The following is a 22,802-nucleotide window of genomic DNA, read 5'->3' as shown; positions in this document are numbered from 1 at the left end:
TTAGGCAGAAAACACATGAATAACAATGTATTTTGTGATTTATTGCCTTTAGTCCATAATTTTGTGAGTTATAGCGTTCATGAAAAAATGATGAGTATTAACCTTCGGGGGAAAATGTACAAATATTTTTTCCGTCCAAAATATCATGTGTTAGACTCAGGAGCCTTTGGCACAAAATTCAGAAACATTAACCTTTGGACTAAAAATTTCAATATTTTTTCCTTTTGGCCTATAATTTAGTGAGTTGTAGGCCAAATATTTTTTTTCTCATGAGTAATTAACCTGTTGGGAGAAAATGCACAAATATTTTTTTCTCCCGATCAAGATTTCATGTGTTAGGTGTTAGCCTTTGCATCGTTGGGCATGAAATTCATGAATATTATCCTTCGGGCAATAAATTTCACTTTTTTTCCCTTCAACTTATCATTACGTGAGTTGAGCTATAGCCCTTGGATAAAATTCATGAGCATTGATATTAGGGGAAAACACATGGGTATTTTTCTTCTATCCAAAATCTCATGAGTGTTAGTGTTAGCCTTGGCATCGTTTAGCACAAAATTAGCAAATTTTGACCAAATTCGTGATTTATCACCTGTAGTCTATAATTACGAGAGTAATTGCTTTCGACAAAATCACGAGTATTAACTTTGGGAGACGAAATACATGAATATTTTTCTCCTTAAAATTCCAAAATTTAAGAAGTCTTTTCCTTGGGCTCATTGGCAACGAAATTCGTGCATTTTAACTTTAGGATAAAAGATTTTGTGATTAATCACTTTTAGCCTATAACTTCGTGAGTAATAGCATTCGGAGAAAAAAATCATAAGGATTAACCTTTGGGGAAAATGCATGAATATTTTTTCTCTCGGTCATGATTTCTTGGGTGTTAGCCCATAATTTCATGAGTTATAGCCTTAGGCCAAGTTTCTTGAGTATTAACCTTTTGGAAAAAAAATGAATGGGTACGTGAGTGTTAGCCTTTGGATCGTTGGGCATTAAATTCATTAATACTAACCTCGAGACTAAAAGTTTCATGATTTTTTCTCGTCGGCCTTTCGAGTGGGGGATGCACGCATATTTTTCTCCTGCCCAAATTATCATGTGTTAGATTTGCGATACTTTGGCACGGAATTCGGAAATATTAACCTTAGGACACAAAAATTTAGGAATTTTCCCCTTTTGGCCTATATTCTTAAGTTGGCTTTGGCCAAAATTTGTGAGTATTAACGTTTTGGGGGGAATCGTAGGAGGTTTCTCCCAGTCAAGATTTCATGACTGTTAGCCTTGGGATCGTTCGGAATGAAATTCGCGAATTAATACCTTTGGAAAACAAATTTCATGATTTTCCCCTTCTACTTATGATTTCGTGAGTTATATCCTTCCGACAAAATTCATGATTATTGACCTTAGGTGGAAAACGCACGAATATTATCCTAGATACCAAAATTTAATGTGTTATCCTTGGTATTGTTGGGCATGAAACCTTTGGGGGACAAAACGCACGAATATTTATCCCGCCCAAAATATCATGAGTGTTGGACCACTAGTCCTTTGGCCTGAAATTTAAAAATATTAACCTTAGGACAAAAAATATTATAAATTTTCCCCTTGGACGTCGACATTCAGTAGTATTATTTTTTTTTGGGGGGGGGGGCACACGAATATTTCTTTGTCCAAAATTCTCATGAGTGTTAGCCTTGGGATCGTTTGGCATGAAATTCATAAATTTTAACCTTAGGACATAAAGTTTCGTGATTTATTGCCTTCAGCGTATAATTTCGAGAGTTATAACCTTCAGCCAAAATTCATGAGTATCAATCTTTTGGAAGAAAAAATGAAGGGACATTTTTCTCTTTCCTAGAGTTTCAAGAATGTTAGCCTTCATACCATTGAGCATTAAATTCACTAATATTAACCTCAGGACTACTAAAAAGTTCATGATTTTTCCTTGTCAACATATATAGCTTTGTTTGTGATCCCCTTTAGCCAAAATTCATGTGTATTCCCATTTAGCCAAAATTCAGGAGTATTAACCTTTTCGAAAAAAGATTAATGGGCATCATTCTCCTTCGTAGAGTTTCATGAGTGTTAGCCTTGGGATCGTTGTGCATTAATTTACTAATACTAACTTTGGGACTAAAAAATTCATGATTTTTCCTGTCGACTTATAATTTCATGAGTTATAGCCTTCGTCATAAATTTATGAGTATTAACTTTCGTCGGGAAAACACGCAAATACTTTTCTCCCACCCAAAATATCATGTGTTAGACTTGGGATCCTTGGGCATGAAATTCAGAAATACTAAACTTAGGAAAAAAATCTCAGGAATTTTCCCCTTTGGCCTATAATTTCGTGAGATATAGGGTTTGACCAAAATTCATGAGTGTTAACCTTTTGGTGGGAAATGCACGAATACGTTTCCCCGATCAATCTTTCATGAGTGCTAGCCTTGGGATTGTTAGGCATGAAATTCATAAATATTAACCTTTCGAAAACAAATTTCTTGTTTTTCCCCTTCAGCTTATGATTACATTAGGAGTAAAAACACAAATATTTTTCTCCCATCAAAAATCTCATTAGTGTTAGCCTTGGGATCGTTGGGCACAAAATTTTATCGCCCTGAGCATATAATTTCGAGAGCTATAACCTTCAATCAAAATTCGTGAGTATTAATCTTTTAGAAAATAATGAATGGACATTTTTCTCTTTCCTAGAGTTTTGTGAGTGTTAGCCTTGGGATAGTTGAGCAATAAATTCACTAATACTAAGGTTGCCACTCAAATTTTCATTGGCCTATAATTATAGTCTTCGGACGAAATTCATGAGTATTACCTTTTGAGGAAAACGCATGAATACTTCTCCCGGTCAATCTTTCATGAGTGTTGGCCTTGCAATCGTTGACATCATGATTTTTCCCTTCATTATGATTTCATGAGTCAGCCTTTGGAAAAAAAATCATGAGCATTGACCTTGGGGGGAAATGGCTGAATATTTTTTTTCCATCCAAAATCTCATGAGTGTTAGATATGGAATGTTGTTACGTTGGACATGAAGTTCCCAAGTATTAACCTCAGGACAAAACATTCATGATTTTTCCATTCGACCTACAATTTGCCTTCGGCCAAGCTTCATGAGTATACCTTTTGGAAATAAATTAATGCGTATCTTCTATAATTTTGGGCAATATGCCAAAAATCTCATATCGTATCTTGAGAAAGTGAAGCTTGGTGTCCTTGTACTCATTTGTGCCCTCATGAATTTCACTCAAATTGTTCCAAATCTCATAAGTGGCCTTAAGATTGCTAACTCTATCAAACCCTATATGAAAGCTCATAGCCTTAAGGTGAGTAGACATCTTAATTTTCCAAGGGAATAATTTGTGCCATTGAACATGGGAGCCTTCCCTATATAGTTCACCTTATTCGACATCTTCTCTCTAGGTGGTAAAGTCAAATCAAGAGACCAAACTATGATACCTAGGATTGAGATGTCGACTAGAGGGGGATGATTAGGCGATATTAAAAATAAATACTACCTTTGTACCATAATAATTGTATTTCTAGGCTTTGAATTTGTCCCAAAATAATTGTGACAATAGAGTACTAATGATCTCATCAATCACTTCTTATTCAAATTTCTTCCTATTTTACCATCAACTACCCTCCACTCTTACCTATAAACCATTTAATAAGGGTATTATAGTCTTTTTTTTCTCAAACCTTAATATATGCTAAACAACCTAGAATTACAATTAATCTGGGACGGAGGTAGTAGCACTTAATCAAAACTAACCTAAGTTGGTAAGGTAGGCGAGAGATACAACTAAGCATCTAGATTATGTTTTGCAAGCCTAGGGTGATAAAGGGCTTAAGTATGTCTCTATGAAAGTAAATTGCACAAAAGTAAATGAGACAAGAGACAAGGAATTTTTCACCCAAGGTTCGAAAACTCGCTAGTTTCCTAATCCCTGTTGAGGCGAGCCCAACTTCACCGCTCAATCCATAAAGCCACCGAGTCCCCTTCGTCTAGAGGTGGGCAAGGTGGGAGCCGGGTGGACTACCCAAGCCTCGATCAGTAGGGTAGTTCTTCGTTCACTCTAAAGGTGGTGAACTCCAAACCACTTACAACCAACACTAGGCCTTCTCCACAATCTTCTCGAAGAGATCACAACCGGGCAACTACTCCAAGCCGTTTAGGAGGCGTCAACCTAAAAGAGTAACAAGTAACCACCCGGCTAGGAGATGATCAAGTGCCACACTAACTCTTAACAATGAAGCAATGCACTTGTCTTGGCTCAATCAACCCTCCTGACACCAACAATGGACGAAGAAAAGCTCAAGTGGTGTGAGAGTGGATGCAAGGGGTGTATGCAAGTGAAGCAAGTGCCAAGAGGGTCCCCTTCCTGCTGGTGGGGGAGTATACCCACCAAAACTAGTTGTTGGGGTCGAAATCGCCAACCTCAGTTGCCTGCCAGTCAGATCGCCCACCAATGTTACTGTGCACTTAATGCACGGGCAGCAGCTAGCCAGTCAGACCACCATCGGCTCCAGTCAAACCGCCGGCGGCCCGGTTAGACCGGCGTTAGCTCTAGCGGCTCTAGATCGTCAAGCCAAGGCACACATCCCGGCTCACCAACCGCCCGGTTAGACCAACCAAGAAATGCTAGTTAGACCAGCATGAAGCCCTCGGTCAGACCGTCCTCAAGCAGAAAATGATGTATGAAATGAACTCGAACCAAGTGACAATGCAAATGACCTAATGTGGCATTTTGATCAACTCTTTACCTAGGTCATTACCTCTCTTGATAGTGCGACAAAGCTAGAAATAAACCTAGCAAAATTTGATCACCTAACACTTCGATCAAATTAAAATAAAATGCTAGATTTACCATCTTTGTTCCATTGCTTTGTGCCATTAATTTTAATCCGCGGTGATCATCCATGGCATGTACATCATGTGGTCCTAACTCAAATATATCGCTCAATAGAATAGTTAGTCCACAATTAGCGCTTGTCATTAATTACCAAAATTAACAACGGGGGCTATGATGCTTCGAAGTGCTATATATAATATGACCGTAGTACATTGAATATTTTATTTCATTGCACTCAAATATAATCAATGTTGGCCTATTTTACAAATATATTATTCTGGCATATCACTACAAGATCTAAATAATACTGACATTTTGATCCATGTGTGCTTTGCAGACAATTTTTGTAAATTGGTACGATCTAAGAAATTAATTATACTTGACCTCAGGGTCTAAAGAAATTAAGCCTTAACAACATTGTGAAATGCAGTGAGACTGAATCTTGGAGATAAATTACCGAAGAACTGAACTTTTATTGTGAGTATAATTTACTTTTTGATCTTTTAACAAATAAGGATATTGTTTGTTAGTGGTTCTAGATTTGGTTACCCTGGTCTTTTCTCATGAGTGCAATTAGGGCCGAACTTTTGTGTGGCCTTGTCAGAGTGATAAAAAAGTACATAGGCACTTAGGCAGTGCATCACTTATCTGAAAAATTGGTTCTGAATTTTCCTTCTCTATATCCCTCAGGAATGATACTAAAATCTGATTTGTGTACTGACTTATTTCAGTCATTTGAATTTGCTATGATACAGTCCATTTTTAATAAAATCTGGAATACATTTTGAGGTTAAGATAATCCAGTTGTTTATAGACTCAAAAACAGTATATGTGCTCTAGAAACATCAAAACTATTTTATCATATCAAAACACAGATGTTCGTATGGTATAATTTTTAACTCTCCAAAATTTACCATATTTGATTATAATTTAAATTGCATCCACGTGTTTAATAAAAATATTCGAGCATCCATTTTGCTATTTTGCACACTTGCAGTTAGGTTTTGAGATATATAATGATATTTGGCTGACATGCTCATTGGACATTTTTCCTTAAGCTATACTTCTGTCTTTTAACTGAAGTTGCTTTCTGTTTCGTAAGATCAGCCCTCCAGCAAGTGGAGGTAATCCAGTAGGAGTCCTCCATTTCTCTATATATCTCTTTGATTGCTTTAAAACCTAACAAAAAGGTTTAAAGAAAGCAAAAGAAGCGAATGTGTCCATTTATCTTTCGAAACAATATACTTCTTTCTTGGTGCATGGAGGACCAGACAACCATATAGAGAAATGGAGACTATCAGAGTTGTATGTTCAGCAAAGATGAGGTGGCTGATTAAGAGTTGTCTAATTACAACCAGTGCATTGTTGACAATATTGATTTTTTTTAATCCTTTTGTGCATCTGGGGCAAAGTTATTTGGTAAATTTGAATATGATTTTAGAATTTGGTGAAGATACCTGATTTTTAACTGATTTCGGATGCTACATGCAATGCATTGTGCTTCTGTAATATCAAAATTCACGATTGTATATTTTTATTTTGGTGATATATATGCCCTCAATAGACTTTTAAACTTTGACATGTTGATCACTCCGTAATAATTGTGTGCCATTCTATTTCTTTTATATTATGTTTTTCCACCGTTCATGTTACTAATATGTGAAAACCATAGAAATGGAATATAGCTATTGTCTGTGTTAACAATGATGTTTATGTTTGCAACGGGGGTTCATTTTTTATCATCCCACCCATTAAGATTTAAAGTTGCTCTAATTATTTCCAATTGCAACGCATGGGCACCCAGCTAGTAATTATGAAAGCAAGAGACAAGTGCTAAAAGATATCTGAAAACTAAAACTGGCTCATTCACAGCTGGCAGCACCACTGGAAATTGTAGCAAGGACAAACAACAATACAGACACATGAAGATAGAAGATAGAAAATAAGCGTTCAGAGCAGGAAGTTCCCACCGACATCGCTCCTCTATCCTGTACAAAACAAAACAAGGATAGCCATGAAGATAGAAGATAGAAAATAAGCGTTCAGAGCAGGAAGTTCCCCACCGATATCGCTCCTCTATCCTGTACAAAACAAAACAAGGATAGCCGACCAAATAAAACTAGCTGGCTACACTTCACAAAATCACAACCAAAAAAGGCACTATAAACATAGCTACCATCATCCATCCAGGACTACAGAATGCGTCTGCTTTGGCATAGCTAACTTCAAGTCGCTATATATATACCATAACAATTCCTCCTAAAGTAGGCACGCCTCAAGCGCATAGATGCCTTTCCAAATTTCTGAATTTATCCTTCAAATCTACCTGCACAGGGACCAAATTAACCTTCGAGTTTACTAAAAACAAGCAAAATAGTATTAGCAAATCAAAGTACGTACTGTCGATCTATCTTCAAATACATCAGGGTATGCCATTTTGATATCTTTCCAGTTGCCTTTTCCATACCTATGTTAACAATGAAAACTCATCATACTCAATGGATCAATACCATCATAGAGCAACCAAACCAAGAAGGAACTTCCACATTCGACAGACCCCAAAAAAAAATCTGTCAAATGTATGTAATTAGCATGTAATTACAATATAACCAGGGTGCAAGTGATGTGTAAGTCACAAAAGGTGGGTAGCTCAGTGGGTTGCGTGCGATCAACCCAAAGTTGTTTTTTACCCCATCACACCTGCACACGTCTCAAAGCACATCCGACTGTGTCGGAAATTGGATAGATTTCCCCAAAAAAAAATTGAAAGTTAAACAGCAAATCCAAACCAAGAATGCATGCTTGAATGAAAAAAAACATACTTCTCCACCCCTTCCAGCAAGGTTTTTTCTTGTTTCTCGCTCCACTTTTTTCTCGTCTTATGTGCAGCTGTAGGAGAAGGTTTTGCTGTCCTTTCAAAAATGGGTAACCGGCGCTTTGCTGCAGGCCTTTTCCCTTCGGAATCGCTGCCATCCCACTGCACTTCAAAAATACGATGAGATACCACCATAATATTACACAAATGCTCCCCCTATATAATATAATAACAGATAACCGCACATGAATTAGTATATGTTATGAGTAGATCGTAGGTAAACCAGTCAACTGCACTTCACAAGAAAAAAAAATCGAGGCAACAAGACATGGGGTCCATCTCCACTCCTCGCGAAGGGCACAGAAATAGAAGCGTAACAAAGTACTACCTCCGTTTTTTAATAGATGACGCCGTTGACTTTTTCTCACATGTTTGACCATTCGTCTTATTCAAAAAATTTACGTAATTATAACTTATTTTGTTATGAGTTGTTTTATCATTTATAGTACTTTAAGTGTGATTTATATCTTATATATTTGCATAAAATTTTTGAATAAGACGAATGGTCAAATATGTGAGAAAAAGTCAACGGCGTCATCTATTAAAAAACGGAGGGAGTATCAAAGGTGACTAGATTAACTAACAACCTGCAAGTGATACATCAGAGCAACTCATTCATTCTGTATTAAGCAAAATATTTCAAACAAGGAGGTTCTACACTAGCCATGGTCATAACAAACTAAAGAGCTGGCTAAGCATGTTGATGGGCTACGAGATAGAATGACTAATATGCACAACCTTGGCAATATTGTTTCTTTCCCATCACCAGTACAACAAAAACATAACGAGATAACCTCATAAGTGCTGGCAGTCGGATTCCTCTCCATTAAACTGCGCTTAGAACCTGTGACTTGATGGTTCTTGATGTTGTCAGGGGCAAACTGTCCAGCAACACGAGGTGTAGCTTCTTCCATAAAGCCTGTGATATCAGGACCCGTGCCTCTAATAGATTCCATTGTTACTGAACTTTCTTTAAGTTGGGAATTGGATGCTCCTTGCACCGAGTCTTGTTGATGTCGAGTGCTATCTTGTTGAGGACGATCGGCTTCAGCATTTTGTTTAACAAGACCGCTCTTGGCCCCATCGTTTTGTTGAGCACAATGAGAAGCACCGTTTGTTTCCGGTGCATTATCAACTTGAGGCAGCGTTCCTGGATGATTTGTGGATGCATCCGGCCGTTGAAGCGTGTCTAAAATCTCAAGCGCTGTGGACTCTCCTACTGCAGAAACGGCTAAGGGTGAGTAAAACTGATACAAAGAAGTGGAGTATTTTTCAGCTGCACAGAGGCATATGCCAAAATTTATGAAATAGCAGTAATTTCAAGACCTGGAATTTGAAATAAGTAACACCCAAATTACATAACAGGAAGAGCAGTCAGCGATGATGAAGAGGGGATTGAACTCGAAGATTAAGAAAGGGGATGCCCACCGAGTAGACGAAGCTTTGAACGTTGGGCGTGGTCGGCATTTGCCCACGAATGGAGGGCTTGAGAGCCAACGATCCGTTCGGCCGCGATCTCGAGCGAGGAAGGAGGGAGGCTCGCCCACTCAACGTCGAGAAGGCGGTTGAGGTGAGCCACGGCGGCGGCCGGGGCGTCGTCGGCAGAGGCGGGTGCAGCGAGGTGCTGCGGAAAGAAGGGGGCAAGGTCTGGATCCGCGAGGACAGCCCGCGCCTTGCGCAGGAGGGTGGGGGCGTCCATCTCCGACGACTCCGAGATCGAGAGGGCGGAGTCGAGAGCGCGGAGAGCGAGGCCTGCGCGGAGGCGAGGAGAGGTGTGGGGCGAGACGGATGGGAGGGAGGCGAGGAGGGTGGTGAAGACGGAGTGGGGGATGAGGCGGTTGCCGGCGAGGAAGTCGAGGATGAGGAAGGCATCGGCGGGAGTCATGGCGGCGGCGGCGGCGGCGGCGGCGGTTTCTTTCTCCTACCCTTTTCTTTTCTCTTCTTTCTTTTTTACGGCAATGGGGACGCCTCCCGCAGGCCGCAGCTGGGTCGAAAGCGAGAAAGCCTCCAAAGGAATCCAAACTTAGATATATTTAATTACCGATACATTTGCAACTTTTTGTTATTGGTTTTCTTAATTTTACAAGTATATTGTTTGAGTATTTTTCTAATTTTTTATAGCAGTATCACAATAATAATTTAAACCAGTGATAAAATTGCAACTCTCTTTTAACGGGTTTCCTTTTTAGACATGATATTGAACAATTTATCACTAACCCACATCATAAACACATGAGGCTCACATCATAGATTATGAGCGGTAAATTGTTAAACACATGAGACTCAGATCATGAGTTATGAGTGATTTAACTGCCCCGTTTGTTCGTTTCCTCATCATGTTGTAGTTGCAGGCTTGCAGCTCCGACGGACTCGGATCTCTGCATTGGCTCTTATCTTTTTGCATGCTCCTAATATAGAATTTTTGGGGTCTAATTTTGGACACCTCTCGTAGATGCTCTTACAGATGAGTCCTTTGCATTAACCCAAGTCTGAACCACTCATTGCTAAAGGAACAGCCGAGCTTTTCTTTGATTAAAAATCTAAGCACAACTGTTTCGTGCTCCAAACTGTTGTGCATCGACACCTCAGTCCGCCGCCCACAGTTACTTGGATGCGACGATTGACACGAGAACGACGCTGTACACCTTCACCAATACGGTAAACACCATGATTTTGTTAAGATGAATAGATGATTGCCCTCATCTTCCTATGGTGTTTTCTTCTTAAACGAGTTACTCCTATCTTTTTGTTCAAGTGTGGCAAGGAGATCAAACAACAATGTGCAGATGTGCTACATCATATTGCATATCAAGAGAAAAAAGAAAGGAAGCTAAAGCTTCTACTATATTGCAAAATTTGTTGCTCACGTCGAAACAGGTTCCTCCTCAACGATAAGAAGGCTCAAATAGTGCATTATTCACGACATTCAAATCGAATCGCCTCAAACAAGCTAGAGAAACAGTAGCTTGTAAATACATAGCAAAACTTTTAAGATGGTATGGTATGTGTGCAAAGGCTGGACGAGCTGAGCTCGCACACACTTGTCTTGCACAAGTATAAGCACCAAGTGGAAACCACAGATGCATCATATCAGGGGAACTTGATAGGCTCTGCCTGCAGTGCTTTCTTTACCAGCTCTGTCTGCTCCTGCGCATGAACCGACAGGAAGCCAGTAGCTGTCGCAGCTGAAGGCGCCCTGCCCACATACTTGATGTCATCGAATGAACCACGCCCAAGAGTCTTCATAGAGGCGTACAGGCGAGGGGAGATGTAACTATATGCGCCCATATTCATGGGTTCCTCTTGGCACCAGACAATCTCCGCATCTACAAATTAAGATGGTGCAATTATGATAATCAGAACAGTTCAGCAACTAAAATGTGGTAGGGCATAACAATGCATACTACTCCCTCCATTTCATATTATAAGTCGTTTGACTTTTTTTCTAGTCAAACTTCTTCAAAATTGATCAAATTTATATAAAAATATAGTAGTATTTTCAACACAAAACAAACATATTGTCAAACAATACTCCATGTTAGATTTAATGAAACTAATCTCATATTTTAGATATTGTTAATTTTTTCTATAAACTTGGTCAAACTTAACAATGTTTGACTAGAAAAAAAAAGTTAAATGACTTATAATATAAAACGGATGGAGTACATTGTAACAACTTGGGATGCCTTGACGTAAAAGTGCACTGGTGGAGACTAGCCACCATATCAGTAAGGAACAAAGACCACCCAGTGATACTTGTGCGCTATCTGTGCATCACCAACTATTAGTGCCAAGACTGCCTAGGTTTTCTTATCAAGAAGCAACAAACTCTGTCCTCAGACATGTGGAGGACAAGTGAATATTTTCTAAACAAGAAGCTGTGTACTCAGTCCTCAGATATGTGCAGCACATGGAGCGGAAAACAAAAATATTGGTGCAGAAATACCAAAGCATACCATAAAGAAAGCAATATCACCGCATGAAAATATTTGAAATGTTGTTAGGTTACCAACATCAGTTTCCGGGAGGACCAAAAATTCCAGGAACTGCTGGTGGAAATGGCAAACCATGATGCATGCATTCACACAAGTAATGGATTAAATACATGGGGAAAAGCATTCATACTTGGATATCTTTTTAGCTCTCTCTGGATAAGATCATATGGGAATGGACAAAGTTGTTCAACTCTGCAAATTGCAACATCACTGCGTTCAGTCTTCTTCCGTTCTTCATCAAGCTCATAGTACACCTGCAAAATGGCAATTTAATAACAGCACATATTTGTATTGAACTGGTAATATGATCAAATTTCAAAGTCTTATGTACCTTCCCAGAACACAATACAAGGCGTTTGATACCCTCCTCGACTTGCTTGTGGTCATTCCGGTCCTTTATCAACCGCTTGAAGCGTGTTCCTTGCTTATCGAAACCTGGATGGCCTTCAACATCATCAAACTCAGAGAGATTTGACTTGCAATCCTTGTGCCGAAGTAGGTTCTTGGGGGCCATTACAATCAGGGGCTTCCGGAACTCCCTATGTATCTAATGCCCTCAAAACAACAGACGAAAATTAATAAAAGCAATTTGCATGCTAGCATCTGGAATGCATACTGAAGATAGACAGACCTGACGACGCAGCACATGGAAATAGTTTGCAGGCGTTGTCACGTTCACAACTTGCCAATTACACTCCTGGATCTGCTTGCGGAGTGTTGGTTCCATCTCAGGTATGACAAAAGGATTATCATCACTCATCTGGACAGAATTTAGAATCTCATGTGAGCAGTGTATATACAAGAATTGAGCGTACCATTCAACCAGAAATTATGAAAATGCAAGAGAGCTTGATCATCACTATGGCTACACTATCTCAAGTACTTCCTCCGTTTCATAATGTAAGTCTTTCTAGCATTGTCCACATTCATATAGATGTTAATGAATCTAAACATATATGTGTGTCTAGATTAATTAACATCTATATGAATATGAGCAATGCTAGAAAGTCTTACATTATGAAACGGAGGGAGTATATAACAATTTATGCCTTGGAAATATGAATACCAGACATGGTCATTGATTCGCCAAACATAAAGAATTGGCATTTTAGAAGTGCATCGCATTTTATGTAGCAGTTTGAATCAACAAAGAGACTTCTTGTGATTGAATGGGCTTGGGCTAAACTAGATGCATCTGACAGAGAGGAAGAAAGTTTGCTGCAAAGAATTACCTGAAGAAAGCGCTCCAAACGGGCACTGGAATGCTCTGGGCCTTGGCCATCATAACCATGAGGCAGTAGAACGACAAGGCCAGTTTGACGCAGCCATTTTGCCTCTCCACTACTCAAAAACTGGTCAAACATCACTTGTGCACCATTGGAAAAGTCACCAAACTGAGCTTCCCAGAGCACTAGTGAATTAGGGTTCTCCATGGAGTACCCCATTTCAAAACCAAGAACAGCAAATTCTGAAAGTGAACTGCAATAACACATAATATCAGACAATATTTGTTCTCATTTACGATAAGGTTCTAGAGGCTTAATTAAAGAATAGGAAAAAGGCAGATGATGTTTTATCCAAATTTAGCATCTAGACAAAAAAAAGTACATACGAAAGAACCAAAAAGTGTAATTACCTGTTGCTAACGGTAAACAGCTCCTCGTTTTGATTCATCACAACATGGTCAAGTGGGCAATGTTTCCTCCCGTTTTCCTGGTCATGCAGAACTGCATGACGGTGGCTAAAAGTTCCTCTTTCCACGTCCTGTCCACTCAGCCTAACATGGTTGCCTTCCACAATGAGTGTTGCAAAGGCAAGGGCTTCAGCAACGGCCCAATCAATTCCTTCACCGCTCTCGATCATTGCTGCACGCTGCTCAAAAATCTTCTTCACTGCCCTGTGGGGCTTGAAGTCTTCAGGTAAAGTAGTAATTGCCTGTCCAACACGTTTCAGCACCCCTGGATTAACCCTGCAGGGAAAGCACTCTCGATGATAATGGATGGTATTTGGTGAAGGAATAAATTACAAAGAGATGATCAGTATAAAGGATGCGGTTACCCAGTGTTGCGGACGCGTGAAATCTGCTCAGGAGACTTGAAGCCAGTCCAGTAAGCCGAAAGCCAGTCCCTCTTATTGGGAACATAATCTTTGCTTTTTGCAAACTCTTCATTCAGGATTCTGTTGACTTTCTCGTGGATCTTCTGAACGTCTTCTTTTGAGACTTCGCCTGTTCCTAGCAGTTTCTGTTCATAAAGCTTTAATGAACTAGGATGGTTCTTAATAACCTGCCACAGAAAAAGTTTCATCAGGAACACTCCAAAAGGAAAGGAAAAAAGAATAGTAAAACAGCACAAGTAGCAATCATATTGACAGCAACTGAACATCAAATGCAAGGAAGTAACAAGGCAAAGGTATAAAGCAATGGGCGAGTGCAACCTATATGAGAAAACGATCAGCTATCCATAAACAAATAATTGAAATCAGTAGAATGAGGATCACCTGATACATCTTTGGCTGTGTGAAGGAGGGCTCATCGATTTCATTATGTCCAAATCGTCGGTAACAGATCAGATCGACTACCACATCAGAATGGAAAGTCTGGCGCCACTCAGCTGCAAGCTCACAAACTCGTACAACTGCCTCCAGATCATCACCGTTTACATGGAATATAGGAGCGTTCAAGGCTTTGGCAACATCCGTACAATACTGCGAAGATCTGCCGGCTCTTGGATCTGTTGTGAAGGCAACTTGGTTATTGACAACGATGTGGATGGTTCCTCCAGTTGTATAGCTTGGAAGGGCACTCAGATGAAGTGTCTCATAGACAACACCCTGCCCAGCAAAGCTGCCATCTCCATGGATGAGAATGCCCATGTTCTTTGTCCTGTCAAGATCATTGGAGTAAAATTGCTTTGCCCGCGTCTTGCCTATGACAACAGGATCGACAGCCTCGAGGTGACTGGGATTCGCAACCAACGATAGGTGGATCCTCTTTCCACCTCGAGTTGGCCTGTCATAGGAGGTGCCCAGATGGTACTTGACATCACCGGTTCCAGTGTAGAGGCCATCCTCGCCTTCGACGGGCCTAGTCCCACCGGTGAACTCACTGAAAATCTGCGACAAGGGCTTGCGGACAACATTGCCAAGCACATTAAGCCTTCCCCTGTGTGGCATGCCGATTACAATGTTCTCGACGCCAAGGTCGGCAGCCCTGTCAAACATCTCTTTCATGCCAGGGATGAGGGTCTCGCCGCCCTCGAGGCCAAAGCGCTTGGCAGTGGCCCACTTGGTGGCGAGGAAGTTCTCAAACTGGGTGCTCCAGATGAGCCTGTCCAGCATGACGAGGCGGCGGTCCTTGTTGTACTCCTTGAGCTTGGCGGTCTCGATCTTGTCCCTTAGCCAGTTGCACTTGTCCCTGTCAGGGATGTGCATGTACTCGTAGCCGATGGGGCCGCAGTAGGCCTGCTCGAGCTTGCTGAGGATCTCGCGGAGGGTGAGGACGGGGCGGTTGTCGGAGAGGAAACCGGCCATCCTCCAAACGCCGAGGAAGAACTCGCGGTCGAGGTCAGCTTCGGTGAAGCCGTAGAGGGAAAGGTCGAGGTCGTCCGGGACGGCGCGGTCGTCGAGTCGGAGCGGGTCGAGCTTGGCCTTCATGTGGCCGTTAACCTGGTAGGCACGGACGAGGAGGAGGAGCTGCATGCTCTCCTGGATGGTCTGGCCGGAGAGGCCGGCGGAGGAGGGCGCGGCCTGGCCGAGGAAGTTGCGGAAGAAGTTGTCCCAGGATTCGTCGACGGAGGAGGGGTCGGCCTCCCATGCGCGCTGGAGCTCCTCGAGGTAGACGCTGCTGGTGCCGTCGAGGAAGCTGTCGGTAAGCCTGGACAGCGGGACGGCGCGGGGCACCGGGGCGGAGGACCTCCAGGCCGGCCGCGCCGAGTGGAAGAAACGGGAAGCGACGGGCACGCGGCGGCGGAGGGCGTGGCGGGCGAGGCCCGAGGCGGCGCGGAGCCACGCCATCGATCGGCTCCGGCTCCGGCTCCCTCCCTGGAATCGAATCGAATCGAAACAGCATTCATCAGTATGGCAAATCTCGGGACCTCGTCTCCCTAGCCCCCTAGCCTCCTAGCCCAGGCCCCAGGAGGAGAGAAGAATACATACCTGGCGGCGGCGGGGGGCGGGGGGCGGAGGGCGGAGCGTAGACCTAGATCGAGGTCGAGGTTGAGGAGGAAGAAGGAAGGCCAAGTCCAAGTCGAAGAAAGAGGGGGAGGGGGAAGGAATGGAATCGAGAATGCAATGGAAATCCGACTTGGGGAAGGGTGCAGCCGCAGCGCAGGCAGAGAGAACTCGCAACGGTGGAAGAAAAAGGCGAGAAGAATGGAAGCGGTGGGCCCACCGCCGCCTAGTTCAACTTCGAAGCCGCATCCTCATCGTCGCCTCGCCTCTGTCCATCTCCATCATGTCTAGGTTTCGGGGCGCGTGGCGTGTGTGTCATCGTGGCGGCGACTCTCGACTGAAAGCTTCTGTTGGGCCTTTTTTCATGGGCCCGACCCATACACGACGCCGCGTTTTCTCATTGATTTCTTTGGGGGGAAAGTTCACTTTAGGTCCCTCATCTAAAGTTGAACAACTCAAAACTCCAGGTGACGCTTCAACTATCCCACTTAAGTTGATGTAAACCAAAGCGAGGTTACTAATCATATACTGAGTGGTCAAGGTAATTAAATCAAATGTAAAGCGTCACTTCAATCGAATGGCCAACAGGTATTTGGATGGGAAAACCACTATGAACACATCCATTGCATAGTAAGTAGTCTAGTAGAATTTTAAGTTGCATACATTGTCGAATAGAGGTGTTTATGAAGGCAAAGGACTGTGAATCTGTGATAATAAAGAGAGGAAGCGACTGATAAAGATAAGTGGTCCGTCCAAAGTGAAAAACTTTGTTTACCCCTAGTCCAATTTGTAACAATATGGTACAAAAGAGTATCCCGATATGCAATTTACTTAAAAATAAGTACATACTAATCCTGCCATACCACTTCACGAGTCGTTCACTTTCACCTGGCGCAATGACGCAAGTACGCAACCTAGCTCTTCTGCCCTGCGTCGTATTTCTAAGGGCAACATCAAGTTACCTGAACACCACCCAATGATTGTCGAGTTAACTAGTTATAACAAGCCTCAACAGCATCCATCCAAGGATTGTAATCAAAAAGATTTTGAGAAAATACGTTGTGTGATATGTCCATCGGGAGAAGCAGAAGCTTCCCGACGCTTTTTGTTCACTCACTGTTTCGCCGGTCCTCAGTTTAGCAGATTATCAGCCAAGGCTGTTCTTCAATGTATGGCTATTTCCGATACCAACAAGGTCCTGCGGAATATGCATGTTTACAGCAACAAACGGTTACTCCCAACATATTGATTGATCTATAGTGAAATAAAAATACTCCGATAAACTATAGCAATGGTCCACACTAGCTTATGTAAGGATTGTCCTGAGTACAGACTTGTCGTGAACTCATGATATTTCACATCTACGTCTAGCTAAACTGTAAAAGCCAGTACCCTAATGATGCATAAAAGAATGTAGTACGTAAAAGCACCACACAAGCACACGCCTGTCATGACCCAGTCAAAAACATGCCTACCCACCATATATATCCAGTAACACACACTTTAGTTCTAAGCTACACATCTCTAAATGCATGCATCGTTTCTTCATCAAATAAGATAACTCAGTACAATGCCATTCTTTCCCTCAAAGATTCTCTTTTGTGGGTGGGCCTTGCAGACTGTAACTTCTGCGGGACCCACCCCCCAAAAAAAAATTCCCGTTGATAGAAATGAGAAACTACCAAATGTGCATGACTTCCAGCAAATTCATCCTTCTCCAGGTATCCATCCTGGTTAGGAGAGGGTAACCAGCAAAAAAACAGTCTTAACTTTTCTAGGAATTCTACCCTTACAGGCAACATCAAACAGCTAAAAAAACAGAACAGGAGCTAGTGAACACAACTTGACAAAATACCATCTACAGCAACCTACCCCAAGGTATCAGCACTATGCGATCCTAACATTCTCATCATTGCAGCCTCCTCGATCTGAAACTCCATCCATGTTGAGCATCATATATATATTTCACTTCCCACTCGTCTTAGCAGTCTGGCCCCCTCTAGCAGTTTTTTTTGCTTCTGCCTCCTTGATCTACAATACGACCCAATTGGAAACTAAAAATTGTTTGCTGACCGTTCTGTTTGTTTTATTGAACATTGTAGCAAGCAGGGGCGGAGCTACGTTGTATCACTAGGGTCAGATGACACTGACAATATCTGACCAACCAGTATGTTCCTTTGTATATTGCGAGCAGTGGCCGCATTAGCCGATGCTTGTTGACCCCAGCCCGATGAACTGCAGCAGCTCACAGAGTAAACACTACTAGCAATACATAATAGTTACAGACTAGTGTGAGAACTGCTCACCCATTAGCATGTTTGAGCACTTACAAATTAGCTATTTTTAGCAATGTAGTGTGTTTATACATGCAATTAGGCTAGCTAGTAATTCTACTAAAGTGGTACTACAAATTAGTCCTTTTTAAGTTAATAAACAACTTTAAGAACTTTTTTTGCCAAAATAATTAGGCGTAGTTAGCCAATTTTGATGGTTTTAGCTCATAAATTATTGCCACCTTTAGAGTTTATAGTCCAAATAACTAATTGAAGTGATTTAACACTTTATGTTTAGTCTAAAATATTGATATCCCACCAAAATTACCTCGATTCACCATTATTTTAGTTCCAAAAACTTTTGGATCTAAAACTATGTAGCTTAAAAAATTGATCTTAGAATTAGAGCCCTATCAAATATGACAGTAGCTTAGGCTAGCTAATGTGACCCCGGTGCCTCAAAATCCTGGCTCCGCCCCTGGAAGCAAGCGACTAGAACGGTTCAAATCTAAAATTACTAAACGAGCATATGCATGCTGGCATGAATTTCTGGTATGTAATAATAATACTACCTAACTGAGACAAAGTGAAAACATAGTGACAATTCTCCTTACCTGACAGGCTTTGTTCTTAGCTCTGGTTTCAGCTGTGCTGGGAACATCATGGTTTGGTTTGTTAAATTTTTTCTCACGCCGATCACATGAACCCCAACCATCCGAAAACCTGCCACCTCTTTAAACACAAAAGAAAGAAAGAGTTAACAACAACAGTTGATGATACAAGTAAAGTAAGCGAGGGGTACGTTTAATTTAAACAAGATGAGTTATAGTGATAATTCTGTAAGAAAGATAAAGCATACTAACTGCATCGATGCTCGAACGAGAAACTCGGCACGGTTGACATTGCGGTTTTCATCGAACTCAATGGAGCGGTCCTTGATTTCAAATGAGATATTGAAGAAGCATGATATTTTCCTCCAGCCTGAAAAGGGATATGGAAAAGGATGCTTGAGTGAGTAGATCATCACAGATCACAACAACAATTAGGAGTATGAGTCAATCAAAGGACCTGATTTCTTGATGTATGGATTCCCACTGATGGAGGTGTAGTCGCTTTTATCTAGAATCTGAAATAGCAGCATCAGTAACAATTCAGTATTCAGTTTAGTAGGAGGAGTAGTAGTATAATTTACAGAGAGCTGGTTAGTAAAGTAGCAGTACTAGTACTAAATGGGAGTACTCCAGTGTCACGAATTAATTAATAGTAATAATTTAGAGGTTGGAGGAGGATTAGGGCCGTACGTACATACCGAGAGGGCTGCCTCCTGGTACTTTCTGAAGTTGGCGACGGAGATGGCGGGGAAGAGGTCGTGGGCGGCGAAGCAGGCGGTAGGTGTGGGAGGTGGGGTGTCGACGACGACGAGCCTGGTGGCGTCGGGCGTGAGGGTGAGGTTGGGCGAGGAATGGGGCCGGGGGGCCATCTGCAGTTGCAGAGGCCGAGGAGAGGGCGGGGGCGGCGTAGTCAGGAGTCGAGGGACCTTGAAGGGACGGGCGGGCTGCACCACCTCGCCTCCTCGATCTCGATGCTCGTCGTCCTCCAGATTGCGGAGGTGCGTACGGTCGTGGTCGCGGCGGGAGGCTTGGGCGGCGGCCGCCGAGTCGACGGCGGCCCAGAGCGCGGCGGAGTCCAGGTCGCGGTCGTCCATTTTCCTTGTCCTTTTCTCTTTTGTTTTCTTCTCCTATTTCACGCTCGTGGAGACCGCAACAGAAATCGTGTGTGTTCAGTGTTCTGCTCCTTCCCCGTCCGCAAGCGACCAATCTAATACTGAATATGACACATTCTAATATTTTAGATTTAAATATATCTCTATTCGAATTTATTATACTGACGAAGGGAATATATCTTTCATTTTTTTTACATGAATTTCTTCCATATTTAACTCAGCACTCCAACAACATCAACGTCAGCCAAGTATGCAACAGCCTTTTAGATGTTCCCTTTCTGAAATTTTTGTGGCAACCGGTCAAAGTGTTGCTCCAGGACTGTGGGGATGCCTCCGCCACCAAAGCACGTCGAAAGTCACACCATGGGGCCGCCACGAATGTGATTCTCGCTTGAATCGATTCCAGCATGTACATGCCAAAGTACAAATTTACCCTCGCGCTGAGAAAATTGACACTATACTATCTTAAGAATGGGGTTCCGCTGAAATGTCACTCCAAAATATGGTTTCATTAAAATGCCACGCTCAAACATATCATCACGCCATATTACCATTTTCTTTCATTTGAGGTGTTGTTAATGATCAAATTTGGTAATATCAGCATCGGAAAGAAGGATTAGACCGAAGTGGAGCCGGAGACAGAGATCGATTTGAGAACAGAGTAAGAATCGGCTGGAGTCCGGATCGGCTACAATTGGATCGGCTAAGTCCGAGTCAGACTGGGTTAGGTAATACAACCGATTCCGACAATACGACTTGGTGTACAACATCGGGTTAAGTCAATATGCTTCAAGATGATTGCCGCACATGTATAGAGTCCTGAGAAAGCAATTGTATCTATTAATTATGATGTTTTATGTAATTTCCTTAGAGATATGCTTAGGGAAAAAGTCTGCCGCAAAGACTTATGGTATCTTAGAGTTTGTTAGAGATAATAGTCGTGTCCGGTATGGACAATCTTGTAATTCTCGGGTATAAATAGACCCCGAGCCCTATGTAATTTGAAACACACACGTTCAATACAATTTCGGCGCATCGCCACCCTTTTGCTTTAGTTTTATTTCGGCGAGTTCTTGCTTTCGGGTTGAGCTACATCGGTTTCGATCTTCAACAAGAGGTAAAACTTGTTATGACGGCTTGTGTTCTTGGGATTAGTGCTTCTATCTTTATGATACTCTAATCTTGTTTATGTAATTCGTCGAGTTATCATATATCTTACATAATCTCTAGCAATATCATCATCTAACCTACCATCGGCTAATATCTGTTGATAGAGGGCAGCCGATTAGGTTAAATATCGATGTTGATTTAAATTATATAAGATATCTACCACTCTATGAAACTTCCAGCGGCTTGATTGTCTAGATATTGTTCTTCTTTTCATAGTTAATGCTGCATCAGTTGAGTTTGATCTATTAAGTCGTGCTTAGAATATCAATCTCTAGCCTGCCTTCTGGTTGCCGATTAGGGTAGCGTCGGAGTTTCAGCCGATCTTACCTGATTTAATTGTATTTGCTCTATATGCTTCAGTGATATGTTAAATCCGCCCTTTATGTCAAGATCTTATTGCATTTAAGTATATTAGGCTTTTGTTTGATATATCATACTTGTTTTGATATCTTGATACAAAAAAGTATCGGAGTATTAGCCGATACATGCTAGATTTATCTGATCAGCTATGCTATAAACATATATAATCTTGTTATTAATATATATTTCGATCTAAGTGATTTATACTGTCTCGGCATGGCGACCGATCTATCCCAATCACTTGATTTAAGTATATATCGATATAAGAACTATATATTGTTAATATCTACAGCCGATCGAATAGATTTAGTTCCTTATTATCTATTTATAACCGCCGATCGATTCACATGTAACATCGGCTCAAAGATAAATGATATGTCATCGGCACTTAGCCGATCGGCTATCATTTATAGATTTAACCACGATCTCTTTGTCTCTATTTCTTGTTGATTGCAGGATTAAATCAACTGGCACGCTAACACACCTGAAGGCGAGCTTTGGACCTACACTGGATTTAAGCAGATCTCCCAGGCTTCGTGTTTTACGTCAACAGGTGTGTTTCTTAATGTTTTTACCCTCTTTTTTGTCAAGGTTACGGGTAAGGCATACACTTTACCCTTCGATATACGTCACATATCGATATGGCATGCTTGCGCGTATATGGACTTTCTCTGTATACATTAAGGGAATCCTTCACGGAGTTTGTAGATGGAAAGAGTCCTACTCGGACAGGACTGCTTGGGAACCGTCTGACCTGCGATATAAAAGGGACCCCCGGGAGGACTTAAGGGATCGAATCATATAGCCAACACAACCACCACAGCCTACAAGTCGAAGCCCACTGGAGCCAAGTCGTCGGGAGATCTAGTCGAACCAACTTGATTACGATCTCGCCGGTATCATCGAGTTCCATCATTCCCTTTGTAACCTGTGATTTCCATCATATAATCCCATATCAACTGGATTAGGGCTATTACCTATCAAGGGGCCTGAACCAGTATAATTTTCGTTTTCTGTCCGCTTGATGTCGTATTACGTAGATCCTTGTACCAGCGTACCCCAATACCCTCTATATCCGGTCTACGGGTATCACCTGTCAACAGTAGCGCGCCAGGTAGGGGGACTTGGTGCTCAAGGTTCTACTACTATGACATCCAGCTTCGTCGACAACAGCGTCAACACCAACCTCAACCAAGGAGTTCCTATTTCAACAACACTGGTGTGGACTCAAGTCGGCGAAATCGTCTTTCCGGATTACACCACAATGTTGATCTCAGCTGGTCCGCCAATGGCCAGAAACGAGAACGCAGTGGCTACAACCCGGGGCGACTCCATGTCGAAGGATCCTCCCGCCGAAGCAGA

At 41.9% G+C, this 22,802-nt stretch overlaps 3 protein-coding genes across 8 annotated transcripts; all 3 read right to left on the bottom strand.

The window, feature by feature from the left end:
• Positions 1 to 6,717: 6,717 nt before the first annotated feature.
• On the bottom strand, positions 6,718 to 9,757 carry LOC4344404 (uncharacterized). Of its 2 annotated transcripts, XR_010742798.1 has the most exons (6): positions 9,178 to 9,757; positions 8,544 to 8,968; positions 7,697 to 7,851; positions 7,275 to 7,341; positions 7,051 to 7,200; positions 6,718 to 6,955 (listed from the first exon to the last, which is right to left on the bottom strand). XR_010742798.1 is itself a non-coding variant. In XM_015790995.3 (5 exons), exons 1-5 carry the CDS (start codon positions 9,632 to 9,634, stop codon positions 7,150 to 7,152), a joined length of 1,155 nt encoding a protein of 384 aa, XP_015646481.1. In that variant the 5' UTR covers positions 9,635 to 9,757; the 3' UTR covers positions 6,718 to 7,149. The 2 variants fall into 2 exon arrangements, 1 of the variants encoding a protein (XP_015646481.1); XM_015790995.3 differs by having other exon boundaries at positions 6,718 to 7,200.
• Positions 9,758 to 10,563: 806 nt separating this feature from the next.
• LOC4344403 (uncharacterized) lies at positions 10,564 to 16,076 on the bottom strand. The gene is made up of 9 exons (XM_015790994.2): positions 15,900 to 16,076; positions 14,244 to 15,785; positions 13,803 to 14,029; positions 13,381 to 13,713; positions 12,977 to 13,223; positions 12,376 to 12,504; positions 12,076 to 12,291; positions 11,875 to 11,998; positions 10,564 to 11,075 (listed from the first exon to the last, which is right to left on the bottom strand). The coding sequence occupies exons 2-9, from the start codon at positions 15,756 to 15,758 to the stop codon at positions 10,840 to 10,842; spliced, it is 3,027 nt and encodes a 1,008-aa protein (XP_015646480.1). The 5' UTR covers positions 15,759 to 15,785; positions 15,900 to 16,076; the 3' UTR covers positions 10,564 to 10,839.
• A 582-nt stretch (positions 16,077 to 16,658) lies between these two features.
• LOC4344402 (uncharacterized) lies at positions 16,659 to 19,899 on the bottom strand. 5 transcript variants are annotated; one of them, XR_001547510.3, is made up of 6 exons: positions 19,497 to 19,899; positions 19,256 to 19,313; positions 19,051 to 19,168; positions 18,802 to 18,919; positions 16,973 to 17,112; positions 16,659 to 16,876 (listed from the first exon to the last, which is right to left on the bottom strand). XR_001547510.3 is itself a non-coding variant. In XM_015790997.3 (6 exons), exons 1-5 carry the CDS (start codon positions 19,890 to 19,892, stop codon positions 17,062 to 17,064), a joined length of 741 nt encoding a protein of 246 aa, XP_015646483.1. In that variant the 5' UTR covers positions 19,893 to 19,899; the 3' UTR covers positions 16,659 to 16,876; positions 17,032 to 17,061. The 5 variants fall into 5 exon arrangements, 4 of the variants coding, with proteins under 4 accessions (XP_015646483.1, XP_015646482.1, XP_025882639.1 ...); XM_015790997.3 differs by having other exon boundaries at positions 17,032 to 17,112; XM_015790996.3 differs by having other exon boundaries at positions 16,659 to 17,112.
• Positions 19,900 to 22,802: the final 2,903 nt, after the last annotated feature.

This window comes from Oryza sativa, chromosome 7 (genome assembly GCF_034140825.1).
Source record: "Oryza sativa Japonica Group chromosome 7, ASM3414082v1".
Lineage (NCBI taxonomy): Eukaryota > Viridiplantae > Streptophyta > Magnoliopsida > Poales > Poaceae > Oryza > Oryza sativa.
The sequence above is the reverse complement of the archived record's forward strand: the minus strand, read 5'-3'. Positions and strand labels throughout refer to the sequence as shown.